The sequence below is a fragment of the Sander vitreus genome, chromosome 15 (assembly GCF_031162955.1).
Source record: "Sander vitreus isolate 19-12246 chromosome 15, sanVit1, whole genome shotgun sequence".
Classification (NCBI taxonomy): domain Eukaryota; kingdom Metazoa; phylum Chordata; class Actinopteri; order Perciformes; family Percidae; genus Sander; species Sander vitreus.
In genome coordinates, this window is record NC_135869.1 from 26152324 (window position 1) to 26166038 (window position 13715).

The 13715-nt window shown below is 44.2% G+C and overlaps 1 protein-coding gene across 10 annotated transcripts in view; it reads left to right on the plus strand.

Moving 5' to 3' along the window:
* LOC144530806 (RNA binding protein fox-1 homolog 2-like) overlaps positions 1-13715 on the plus strand; it is a 51269-nt gene that overhangs the window by 12154 nt on the left and 25400 nt on the right. For 8 of the 10 annotated variants that reach the window (XM_078270546.1, XM_078270548.1, XM_078270549.1 and 5 more), the window contains one exon: positions 12813-13010. In XM_078270546.1, the coding sequence (XP_078126672.1) occupies positions 12813-13010 (198 nt within the window). Of the gene's footprint in view, positions 1-3403; positions 3699-12812; positions 13011-13715 lie in introns of those variants that run through there. The other 2 variants (XM_078270553.1, XM_078270554.1) reach the window with 2 other exon arrangements.

The window sequence follows — 13715 nt, forward strand, 5'->3', positions numbered from 1 at the left end:
AAATGCTCATTGAGGTTGGGTTTCTCTCTCTCAAGGGATGTAAAAGAAGATATCCAGTGTTGTGTCAGAAAAGTGAGACCAGAATGAATCAGTAAAAGGATAGTTGCACCCTTGCTAGTTAGTCTAGTACTCTAGTTCCTCTAAAATGTGGAACAAAAGTGTGACGTTTGTGCATACAATATCTCGTACACACAGTACATTTAGAAACCAACCCTTAATTCTGTTGTGGCGTCGTCCATCTAGTCCCGCAGCATGCTCTGTTGCACTCGGACGTCATTATTGAGACAGTTCGATATTCTTCCTCTGCTACAGCCTATGGTAGCATATAAATGATGGCTGTTAGAAGAATTGATGAAAGGAGAACTGGGAGCGATTGAGCTTCTCTTTCAAAGACTTGACCCTTCAGAAAAAGAAATTCCGCTACCACCTTTTAAACTAAGCTCTGCACACTCTGTTCGCAGCACTTTTTCACTATATACTCTCACACTTTTTTTTTTTTTTTTTTTTTTTTTAATACTTCACTCTCAGTTGCTCTGTCTCTTTCTCATTCTAAGTGCCTCTGCATATTGCTCTCAGTAATGAGTGCCTTGTGTGCAGCGTAGCGGCAGGGTAGCTGCCGATTTTCTTATCTACCTCCAAGCAGCAGAGCACATTGAGCGGCTCAAAGCAGCTCAGTGCTCGCGTGTGGACGTGTGCGCATGCACACGCAAAACCCCATCTGAGAGTGTTTATGAGAAAGGCCTCTGTGTCTGAGAGCTTGTGTGCGTGCGTGCATGTGTACGTGCATCTGTAGTTGGTGTTTGGGATGTGCAGCTCTCTGGCATTGCCACAGGAGGGGAGTGTTGGTCTGTGTGCCTGTACACCCCAGCCTCCCTTTCCCAAATCACAACAAGGGTGATCCTCACAGGCCTCATCCCCCCATCGTGTATCCTTTTTTTCTCCTCTCTCCAATTCTTGGTATCTCCTTTCTTGGGAATACAGCTGTCTGAGAGTGCGAGAGAGATTTCAAAGAGGACAGCACTGTAAGAATTTGGCTTTCAGGCCCCCTCTTTAGTCGAGTAATTGGTCGTTTTGGTCTTAGTTGACTAAGATTTCTTCAGTCGATTAAGCATTTCTTATGCTTTTTCATGCTGATTGATTTATTTCCAAGAAACCTATGAGCACAGCTCTGATTAACACCATTGATTCTTTGTGGAGAAACCCAGTTTTACAGATGGTAGTTGGACTGCATTTTTGTTGCGCTTTTCTAGTCTTAAAGGCCACTCAAAGCACACAGATCTCGGTCTGTTCGATCAACTGATTGACTAGTCGACAAAATCATACGAGCGTTGGCCGACTAAGAATTTCTTTAGTCGAGGACAGCCCTAGTATTTTGTTCTGGTGTTGATCTGACAACAAAAAAAAATAAATAAAAGAAGCAATGAGAGGATGAGTCAGGGAAGTGGCGCAGAGGGTAAAACAGAAATGGAAGCAAGTTATTTAAGCTGGCTTGCCTGCAGGGCACAGAATCATACAATAGTCCATTGCACAGTCTGAGCAGACTTGTGGTGGTGTAAGACAAACACCTGGGCAGAGAACACTTGTGATCCGCAGTACGTCTGAACTCCCCTTGTCATCTGTTAAATTGAAAGCCACTGCACACTGCTGCATTTGTTTAATAAATGATTTAAAAGTCGTCCCTGCTAATGTATTCTGCCCTTCAGCACACACATTGGGAGACTCCTGCACACTAGCGGCTGGTTATCATGCAAATGGCGCTAGCCTAGCTTAGCCGCATGGGCTTGTTCATTGCTGCAGTACATTTGTCTTGGTAATGCTCCTGTCTAGTTTTATGTATGCATGTTTGAACTGCCTATAGTATTGCTTGTGTCAATATGAGTGTGTTAAGTGGTGGCATGCTCGTGTGTGTGTGTGTGTGTGTGTGTGTGTGTGTGTGTGTGTGTGTGTGTGTGTGTGTGTGTGTGACATAGCCATTGTGACCCATGGGCTCATACATGTCAGTCTCCTGCTGTTTAGGTCAAAGAAATGATTAGTGTTAACCACAAACAAGTCATAGAGGCTACACACCTAAGCATTTTTTTTAGCAATACTGTATTCAAATATAATTGCAGATCACAACCTTCAACCTTCAGACAAGACTGAGGAGCTATTGATTATCTGTAAAAAGCTGTGTTTGAAGGAGTAGGCCTTTTGTTTAAATTAGCTGATGAGTGTGTGTGTGGTGTTTGAGTCCATGTGTGTCTGTGTGCCAGCCAAAGTGCAGCAGCGTAAAATGATCACAGCCCATCTTTGTGTACATTATGTGCATGTGTTTGTGTGTGATTGGCTGCATGTGTTTACCACAGTGTTCAGTCTGTGTGCCACTAATCCTCAGATCATCCCCTATTCATCCTCTCATCCTCCTCACTTACAGCCCTAATCCTGTCATCCCTGGCTCTCCACCCTGCCCTTTATCCATTTATCCCTCTATCCCGTTATCTCTCACTCGCATCCACTGCCCCTCTGTCCCTGCATCCCCCACTCCAGCCCAGCTCCCTTCTTTTGCCCCCCCCCCACCCCTCTAATCACTTATCTTACCCTCCCTCCCTCCATCCCTCTGGACCCAGTTATAGCCAGCCTCAGCAGATGTCTGAAATCTTGGCATCATGGCTTCCCGCAGAGTTCAGTCCCTCCCATATGAAAAATGCGGTGCAAGTAACTGCACTCTCATCTCTGCAAATTAAGCCTCCTAACAATACAGTGGTGGGAAGTGAGGGAACTGAGCCCGAGCCAGAAGGAAAAAGGCGCAATGCAGCGAAATCCAGATTCATGTGCAGGTTGAGGTTTAGATACTGGAATTGGGGCTGGCGCTCCCTCGGTTTTGTGAGACTTCCATCTGTGTGTGATGAAGGCAGCTGCAGCAGAGAGTTGGTGATCTAGGAGCCTACCCACGCAGCTAGCTACCTAGCTGTCTACCGACTGGCCTACCTACCGCTGCTTTTTTGGAGCTGACAGGCTGCCACGCAATAAATAAATCATCAAAAAAAAAGCTGCAATGCAGTGGGGGTCGCATTCGTGTTCTGCACTCTCAGGCAGCCAGTGCGTGGATAGAAGACAAGCATCTCCTTCCTTCCTTTTCTCTCTCAAGGGGTTTTAAGAGACAGCAACAACAGCTTTCTGACTCCATCCAGAATCAGGTTTAGATGGCTACATGAAAGGATGGATGCTTTGATGGATAGGAGGGACTGAGGCAGAGAGAGGGAGGGAAAGTTTTAAAAGAGGGGCGGGAACAAGAGGAAGCAGGGGACGTGTAACGCGAGCGTGTGAATGACAGACGCAGAGCAAAGAGAAGAGAAGATACTCAGGCTGTCAGGAGGAGAGAGACAGACAGGCCCGAGGGGGATCAGAGCAGCAGGGCCGCCGAGACGGTGAAAAAGAGAGGCAGAGAGTGACAGGCAGACACGGCTTGCCTGCTGGAGAAGTGGAAGAAGGGACACCGGCAAAGGGAAGGAGGAGGAAGAGGGAGTGAACGAGGGAGAATTTAAATGTGTGAGACAGACGTGGACTGAAGCCATCGTCAGCTCATGGTCTTAGAGCACAGGCAGGGGAAAGGAGGAACAGGAGGAGGAATAGACTCACACAGGGAAGGGGAGAGCTGGTCAACAGTTGTTCCTCTAGATCAGACAATGATGGGGCTGTACTACCAAGCAATGCTACCGGTAAGTTTTTGCTTCTTAAGCAGAGCTTCTTTCTATAAACAACTTTGTGCACACGTTGAGAACTGCAAGACCAGAACTAGATGAGCAAGAGATGGTTAATGATTTAGTTTCATTAGTTTGGCTTGGCTTGATGAAGCAGTAATTGGTGCTGTTAATGGTATGGCCTGTTTTTGCTTTGCTGGGTCTTGGCCCAGGTGAGGCCTTTGTCAGATAGTTGGCAGGGCATCAGGGTAACAGCTTGTCCCTGCGGCTCTGCTCCTTTCACTTTTTAACCCTTTGCGCTCAAGTAACTTGAATTATTTTTTGGAAGAACCACTAGTACCACTCTGTAGCTCTGCAACATTTTGACTTTGTGACACTGGAGTGGAGACAATATGCAGACAGACATCAGTCGAGTTGCATGCTGCTGAATGACGACAATTGTATGACTATATTAAAATATTTACTCTACACCGCAGCACATGATGTTTATACAGTTGTGTGCTAGGCTGCTCTTAGCATATGGTGGGCGTGTCTGTGCTACTTTCGAGACAGCCTGAGGATGAGAGCTGTTATCTGGCTCTGTCCTAGCATGTCCCGCTCTCTGTTCTTGGGTTCCTTTGGGCCTAAAGGGGGAGGGGAGGGGGCTGTGGGTGTTGGGATTTGGGGAGGTTGCAGGGAGGTACATGCGGTCACGAGGTAGCAACCGCTGCTCGGCCGCCAATGCATTGACACGCAGTTGGTATTGCATGCTCTCGCCATGCTGACTGCACACAGTGTCATATGTGCGTGTGTCATGTCATGTCATGTGCACAGAGGGTGCAGGCTGAGATTTTGTCAAGCGATGCACTGTGTCATCCAAGCTGTCCATGCAGTTTAAACTTCATCTATCTCTGGATTGAGGGAGACAGGTGCCAAGGCAGAGTTGTTTCTGCACACACACACACACACCAGTTATTGCCAGGAGTACTTTACTACCCTCCTCTTTTATGGCACAACAGACTCAGACACATGTAGCTGTTGCTGTGCATTTATTATCAATAATAGTAACTTTACTATTATTGATAATTAATGCACAGCAACAGCCCTGTCTTTTGGTTACAGACACACATACCCACTACCTGTATTTGACCTGTTCATTTTAACGTCATCAGCGTTGACACATGACTTGTAGTTCCAACCACATTCCAGCTATATCTTACAATCTTACAAAAAAATAGATGGGGACACCCTCAATAATAGTAATCACTGCAGTGTTTATACTTAAGATTCAAAGAATAGACCGTGTTGTAACTTTGTGGAATATTATTTGTTTTAACAACCTACACCCCTACTTCAACATGGGGAAGTAGAGGTGTAGGTTGTTGTTCTCTTTTTACTCTCCCTCTTTCCCCCCTCCCCTGTTTTCCTCCCCCTGCAGGCTAGTGCAGCTGAAAGCACATGTGTAAACACATTTTTCCTCTTCAAAGAGAATGACGCCAAATGGAGGATGGCGGTAGTAACTAGAAGGGTGTTGGGGGCGTTTGTTCCATGAGAAAATGCACTGGAAAGGTGACGCGCCACGAGTCACACTGTCCTCCGTAAACCTTAAACTTTTATGGTACTGTCCTCTATTTTCGGTGACACGTCTAAATACTGTTGGTTCACAGTGTGCATAACCTATTGTGTGACTTCCAGGGCAACTCACCTTACCCCACCTTGGAATGTGGGGCTGGTTGTCATCAAAGTAATTGGATTAGGCTAATTACATATTGTTTTTGTTTTTTTTGCAAGATGTGTATGTACATCATGAACATCGAGTTATTACAATATGCACAAAAAGGTCATTTCGGTCAAAATGAATGTAGTTGTCAGCTAGCTACATTAGCTGTCTTGAGTCTCGCGACAGCCATAAACTGTGCACACCTGCTGCAGTTTACGGGGCTGTCGCAATTTGAATACGTGTAATAATGATTGAGATGTTCCAGACAGGACGTGATCTTGGGACTGCGTGGACCCTCTCACAGTGGGTGTGGGTCAGAGGGTGGATGAGCCTGCTGATGTGCCAATTCTGAAAACTTGGCTGTTTGAGTGTCCGTTCAGCATCATCACTGCAGCAGGATGGCATACATTACAAACGCTGAGCCTGTCTATTTTCCTTAGTTTTTTTACAGTTCAACAAAAACAAGTGTCCGTGTGTTACTGGCTGTCTGACAACATTTTTCCCTCCGTATCCCCACGCCTCTCTCTGTCTGACGTCCAGAGGTGTTGCGTCATCCCTATAATATATCCCCCACCTGCTCTATGCTGAGCCCATGAGGAAGGGTGTCAAGCTAAGCCTCTGTTACACTGAGGAGTTTGCAAGGCAAGGGCTGGCATCTGAGTATTTAGGCTGCCTAACTTACTCCTCCCATATTGTCGTTTAAAGACTGCTTGGTTAGCCAGCGTACAACAACAGGCCTTCACGGAATTTGCATGGGATCCACACCCAGGTCTGTTACCCTCTGGGTTCTGTGCCTAAGTCTGTCAGAGTGTAGCTGCACACACATGGAAGCAAAGTGGACAGCTGCACTCTCATAACAAATACATAAGGTACTTGTGTGTTTTTGCTACACAACTACACTCAGTTTAACCAGCGGTATATTTAGCTTCATTCATTATAATTATCATGTGGGATTATGGGTGTTTCTGCAACTCTCACATTACAGTAGAAAGTGACTTCCCATCTCACAGAAACACAGTTTCACCTGTAGGAACAGGTTAAGCACTCCATCAAAGCGCAGAGTCCTCTGTATTGGTGGGCTAATGCACTGTGTGACACTACTCCACCTCAGGGTTAACTGTTCTCCCTCTGCCCAAGCAGCCATAATGATATTGTCCAACACTAATGCTGCTCTAACTGCGACTGCCCAAGGCTGAACACAGTGGGTCGAGGTGTGAAAACACTCCGCATGTTACCTCACACCAAAGCACACATGCACACATACACACAGAGAGGCACATTACAAGCGACTCGATGCGATGCACAGACGTGGTGCAGTAGAGCCCTAAATGGATGCCGCATTTTTTTTAGGATATCTACTCCTGCATGACAAGCAGCACTGTAACTCTGCACACACTGTACCCGAGCATACACTGCAGCAGTAAGTCAGTGCTGTTGGGTGAACTTCCTCTGCAGAAGTCGTGACAGCAGAGTTCAAATTCCCCATCTTCTTGCTGCATCTACTCAGAATTAGAAATTGTAAAAATCAGTCTGGAAGAAACGTCTGGGAAGTGTAAATGTCAGTCTGTGATGATGTATGAGCGATTTGGAAGATAGTGAGCCCAGTAATGCGACAGAGCCAGTCTTACCCCTGACACATGACCCATCATGCCTCTGGGCGTGGTCAGGCCTAGAACTAGAGGGAGGTTAAGTGTGTTTGACTGGGTTTCAGCACGTTTTAGCCGAGGGTTACCCGCATCCAGTCAGGAATATTTGCCTGCAGTATGGGTTCTCTAACAGTTCATAAGTTCCTCTGCTCTGGTACTCGGCCTCACCAGCATATATTAGTGACTGACTAAATTTAGCCTAATAAAGAAGGAAACAATATTCTGTGTTGGTCCATTATAATTCTATTTTTGTTAGTTATGTTTAAAAAATAAAATAATGTTTAGCCGGTTTCAGTTTTCATCAATAACTATTATTTGAATTAGTGATTTATCTGCTGATTTTGCCTTTTTAAAATGTAAAAAAAATTGGGGGAAAATGCCAGATATAATTTCTCACACCAGCCCAAGGGGACTTCTTTAAGTATCTAGTTTTGTGGGACCAACGGTCCATAACCTAAAGATTTTCAGTTTACCATCACGCATGACAAAGAAGAGGAACAAAGTCTCACATTTGAAAAGCTGGAACCAGCAACGTTTGGCATTTCTCTCAATCGACTAATCAATTAATCGACCAATCCTGTGCCTTAGGACACAAATGCCGGTTTTTCCACTGCGTAGTACGGCTCCACCCCACTCGCTCCTTTTTGGTTTCCCGTTAGCAAAAGTTGTGGACTGTACCTGGTACCTAGTACTTTTTTCGGTACCGCCTCGGTCAAGGTTCCAAGTGGGCTGAGCCAATACTAATACACTTAAAACCCTTAAAACACTGCAGAGGACTGGTTGGACAGAGAGAATTGTCACAAGCGCGAAATGGGACATCTTGCACAAACCTACGATTATTAAATAGCCAAACTACCGTCCATAGCAACTGCAATTTTTTGATTAACTCGACCCTGGTTTTAAAAAAAAAATGGCAGCCTTCAAAACTCTGGCGTACAACTGACGAAGTGCGGACGTTCCTCTGTTTGGTTGCCGATGAAAGGATTCAGTGAGTGTCAGGTTAGAGATGATGTCACAGCAGTTTAATGCGGCGCTGCTATGACGATCAGCTGAGAATCCCAGGTACACTGAGGAATACTATCTGCAGTTAAAAAAACGAAGAGTCCTGAAGCCAAGAAAAGTGAGTTGAGTCGGGCAGTGCAAACGCGGAAAAAGTTGCCCAAAACATCTGGTATGGTTGAGTGTCCCCCCCCCGTCCCTGCCCTGTTGTTCTTCTATTAGCATATTAGCAGTTATCTGGTAAAGCGAGAAATATGATGACAACCTTACAAGCGCTGCTGTTCTTTTGTTGTTCTGTTATTGCACAAGCAAGCCACAGTTGCTAGTGAATACACACCTATTTTAAGTCTATGATTTCATTACTACATGTGTTTTGGTCTTTTGTTATTTGTCAGAAGAGAAGAAATCTGAATTGTGCATTGGAATTTTTATTTTTAGGTCCTTTTGCTGGCGAGTCAGAGTGTCAGAGAAAGGGCTGTCAGTGTGATTATGATAATGATGCAGATGGTGATGATGATATGAACTGTCAAAAACAGCCGAGCTGTATGTCACAGATCTCCGCTCAGCCACGGAGCTGCTGACACTGACAGACAGTTTTTGCCTGTAGTTTAAATTGGAATTAAAGCATTTAAGATCCCTTTTGTTACATTAGGACACTTCATCTTTTTGATTTAAGAGAGGGACATTTTAAGTTCATTGACTAAGGCGTGTTGAGAGCTTCAACATGAAGTTCTCTGGTAGGTTATTTTTCTTGCCAAATAACGTTCCATGTGTCCTCTGGTTCTGAGGCACCGGATTATTAATGTATCGCTAAGGAGCAGCCTTTCTGTAATCTGATTGGCCCACACTCAGGAAGGAGAGACAGGATCTTCTGCGCGGAGACAACCGTATAAGGAGATGGGCTGTGGCCTACGCTTTGATGGACATCACAGTGCAGCAGAAGCTTTGAGTGACTTGAGGGGCGGGTGTCGGGGGTTTTAAAAGGGGAAAAATAACCTCCCTCTGGCTTTCATCAAGCGTGGCAGGCAAGAATGAAGAGGGAAGGGGAAAAAGAGGGGGGGGGGGGTAAACGCAGGCATACTCAGTTATCCAATCACAGGAAAAGAAAAGAGACGAATTGCAGAGGGAGAAGAAGCTGCAAAGAGTATTTCTGTCTTCAGCCAGGCGGCTTTTACAGGCGCTAGATGGTTCCAATCAGACAAATTTGTTATGTTATTTGCATGATTGATGAGTTTCAGTATCATCACCGCTTGACTTTTTCATTCTGTGTTTCTGTGGCTGGCGTTTTCTTCACTTGGGTGGTTAGAGGTTAAAGTCAGTAGACAGACATAGACAGACATAGACGCACGCTTCAAAGGTTTTGCCGTGAAAAGGCCTCTCCTCCCCCTCATCCGTCTCCGTGTATGTGGAAAAACATATGGTGTCTCAGGTAACACAACTTGTGTGTGTGAGGTGAGAGTGAAACAGCATGGATGAATAGGTCCTTCTCCAGATGGTCCTTTTCATTTGTAATATCAGATTGTCGATAAAATAAAAATAAAACCATTTCAGTCGATACTCGATCGTCTCTGTTTTCAGCTTCGCTCGGCCTAGCTTGTTTACAGACAATCCTGTATCTAAATTAGAAATTAATTCATATGAATTGTACTATATATTTATTGGTATATTTTTTGTAAATATTGTCCTTTTTGATTGTAGTATGGACCTTCTATTTGTGTTCTGAATAAAGTCATTATTATTATTATTATTATTATTATTATTATTATCTCACAATGTCAAGATTCGGTCTGGAAAGTTTGGACCAGATATAACCCTAATAGAGCGTGTCAATATTTCCCATAATCCCCTTCCCCCTAACGTTAAGCCACCCGTTTCTTTTTCCAGTATTTCTTTTTCCTTTCTCCCCCTCTTCCCTTGACTATATGATGCTGCCATGTAGGGCAGTGCTGCTCCTTCGTCAGCGGGTCAGGAATGCCTGTGTAGATTTAAGGGGGTACTGTTCTTAACTCTTAATCCACTGACAGATTTGTCTGCCTGTTTATTAGTTCATCAATTCATCCAAGTCATTGTCGTCCATCCTTGGTTAGCTAAAACAAACCCTCATATGAAAATGGTCACAAGCACCGTGTAAGTGTCGAGCCTTAATGTTATTACCCCTTAAAACAATTTTTTTCTCCACATGACTGATCATGTGGGAGCATTGTGTTGTGACATCTAGTCTGGTTGGTTCAGGCTCAGCAGTGCTTTGTTCTGCGAGGAGAAACCAAGTTGCTTTTATGAACCGTGAGCTGCTTCTCTGGTGCCCTGAAGCAGTCTCTGAAACGCACATGATGAGTGTTTATGATGTGGCAACAGTATCAGTTCAGGGAGACCCAGTCAATGACCAGTCCATTTTATTTATATAGCCCAATATCACAAATTTGCCTCAAGGGATCAGCTTTCCTTATTCTCTTATTCTTTGTGATTTAAAAACTAAGATGAGCACACTTGTTCATACATAATGAGGTCTAATTCCCTGTCTTAGACTTAGAAAACTTTAATGTCCCCGAGAGGCAGTTTGTTGTACAGTACAGGCATATTGACACATAATCCACAACACAAACATTGAACCAGGCATCCACAGCGCTGCCTATCCAACACATCAATAAATAGAATACAGTAAAAGGAGTATATTGCACAATATCATAAATAAATAAAATAAAAATACAAAAATAAAAACTACTGCACATTATCCTACTTCACATCTATTCCTTCAGTCATACCCCTCCCTACACCTTATTTAATTGGGTTATTGCCATAGGAATGAATGAGTTTTAATCATAAGCGTAAAACTTCTTGTTCGGTTGTCACCCTTTTCTGTAGTTCTGTTACTCTCTCTTCTTTCCCTCTGCCTAGCATGCAGCTAGGATATGCCTATAGGACACACCCTTTAGTGGCTCAATACAGCCTACTGAATGTTTAGGAGCTCACATGCCCTAACAAGTACACTTAGGCTTTGAGAGATATATATATATATATATATATATATATATATATATATATATATATATATATATATATATATATATATATATATAATGTATGTGTATTAGCCCGGGTAGGCTGAGGCCTAACCAGTGAATTTTAATGGCTTATTCAGGGGTTTCCTTGGGTTTTAAGATCACTTAGGTGCCAATGACATACATTTATGTGCATATTAGTGATGTCATTGTGGAAATATTTGCATAAAGCTTAGTGGTTGTCAGTTGCAGCGAGGGAGAGATCACTAAAGCAAAACTTTAAGGGCTCGTCACTAAAATGAGAATAGCTGAACCACCTTAAAGGTCAGCCCACCTTAAGTGAATGAGCTGCTAACCCCCTTCACGTTAACCAGCAGGTATCGAACAATACTCAAACAAAATTTTACGTTACGATAACTCTTAGTTATCTTAACGATAGCTTATCGTCTCTTTTTGAACAGGTTTACGATCCCACAGGTTCCGCTTTTATCACTAGGTGACCGAAACCGTTGCGAAACACAATCGGCTTTCACACATTCTTCCCTAACATACATTCAGCCTCACCTCTGTAAAAAAAAAAAGCGGCAGCGGACGCGTTTCCCAGATTTTTCCCTACTGTTTTTGGATTGCGCAGCCCTGTCTGATGCCTCGTCTATCATTTGGGCTAAACCCCAGAAGCTGTCTGTCTTGCAGATGGGCCTTTTTAGCCTCAGCTGGCTGTTTACAACCTATGCGGTAGATGCTGCAGCAGTCAGGCCATAGGATTAGAGAAAGGGAGAGGGCTCGTTTGCTTTGCTGCATCTTAGTTACTCTGTCTAATTAAAAAGGCTGCTTGGAGACCGAGTGTCTCTAGGCGTCACCCAGCCCAGATCCAGTCCACAGCAGAGACCAGAACAGTGGTTGATGGTGTTGGATGCTGTGTGCCATGCTGCCTGGCCTGATGTGAAAAGAGCAGCCTTGAGCCCAAACCATTTGCATTTTTTTCTCGCCTCGTTTCTTCCACAGCTTACATATTCATTCTGTATCTCTCTGTCCGTCCACTGTCTCTCCCTTTCTCTTACTCTTTGCTGTTGAAAGGATTTTGTGAAACTTAGTCCAAGATGCCCTAGAGTGTGTGAAATGATTGAAGCAAGCAACATTGCAGAGTCACCACACACGCTCACACATACAAGATGAGGTGTGTGTGGGTTAGAGCAGCAGCAGCAGCTAAGCTATACAGAATCTGTAAATGATCCTGCTGCTGATACAGTTGTAACAGTGCAGAGAGAAAAAATCACCTGAGGCTGAAGTCCCAGTTTATACACAGTTAATCTGAGTTATAGATGGCCTCTAATAGAAATCCAAAAATACAGGAACAAGTATTTACACAATGCAGCAGTTGCTGTAATCATGTCAGGGTTAACATGGCACAGTTAGTGTTTATCTCCCTGCGTGTCCATCCATCCCATACGCATCTTTGTATCTCAAACCGTGTATTGAATTTTCTAACTCTTAATAATAGATGTGTTTGCTGTAAATATTTCATGGTCGGCTGACTGAAAACTTATGCCTGTCAGAGATATGGAGGTAGAGGGAGGGGCAGAGGATAGCAGGGAGGGAATGGGTGAGTGACTGAGTGTTGAGGGAGAGAGAGAGAGAGAGAAAGAGGGAGTGTAATTTAATAGGCAGGATTCTAACCCCCACATTCTGCCCTCATCAGGACGCTCCAAGCACTGCTTACAGAGTACATATGTTAAGTTGTCTCCTTCTCTTCTTTCCTCTCCTCCCCCTCTCTTCCCCGCTCCCGCAGGGCTCTCAGGATTCGACAGGAGGACAGGAGGGATTGGTGGCCCCGCCCTTTTCACCGTTCCCCCCTCCACCCCCTCCTCAAAACGGGCTAGCAGGGACAGAGTTTGTCCCAGGGGCCATGTTTGGTGCTGGGGGCCAAGGCCCAGCAGAGTTGGGGGCTGGTGCTAATGGAGCCACCACCAATACCACCAACAACAACGTAAGCGCAGACCTGATAAAGCCTTAATGAGTAATAATTGAAGTATGTTAGATGTGTGCGATGTTGAGGCATTTTCCATTCTACTTTGTATACTTTGTAGAGGTATTCAGCTAGTTGTCATGGTACTGTGTCTGTATTTTTTTTCTTCTCATTCTTGATGTCTTGAAGTTGTTTTTTTTCTATTATTTTTATTCAATAATTCAACACTGATAAAGGTCATAAACCCTGGCTTGAGACTGCCATTGGTAATGTCATTCCAACACTTTCATTGAGACAAAAATATACTGGATGGATTGCCATGGATGTTTTTTACACACATTCGTGGTCCCCAGAGGAAGAATCCTAATGACTTTAGAGGCTCTCCCTGACTTTTTCAACATTTTTATTTTATAGTCAAATATCTGAACTGCTATAAAATGGATTGCCATGATTTTTTTTATTTTTTATTTTTTTTTTTTTTTTATTATACAGACATTCATGGTAGAGGTTAGATTCTCTGCCCGAGCCCGAACTGGCCGACATTTCCCGCCACTATCCTCGGGCCGGGCCCTTGATCAAGCATTTGTATTTCTTTAAACATTACTTTATTAGCCTAATTGGGTGGGGAGAAAGCTATGCCGTAATCATGCGCAGCGTCTCCTCCACTAGCACGCATCACACCGGGCCTGCTGGGCTGTATGGTGTAGCTTAAGTGCAACATGGAGC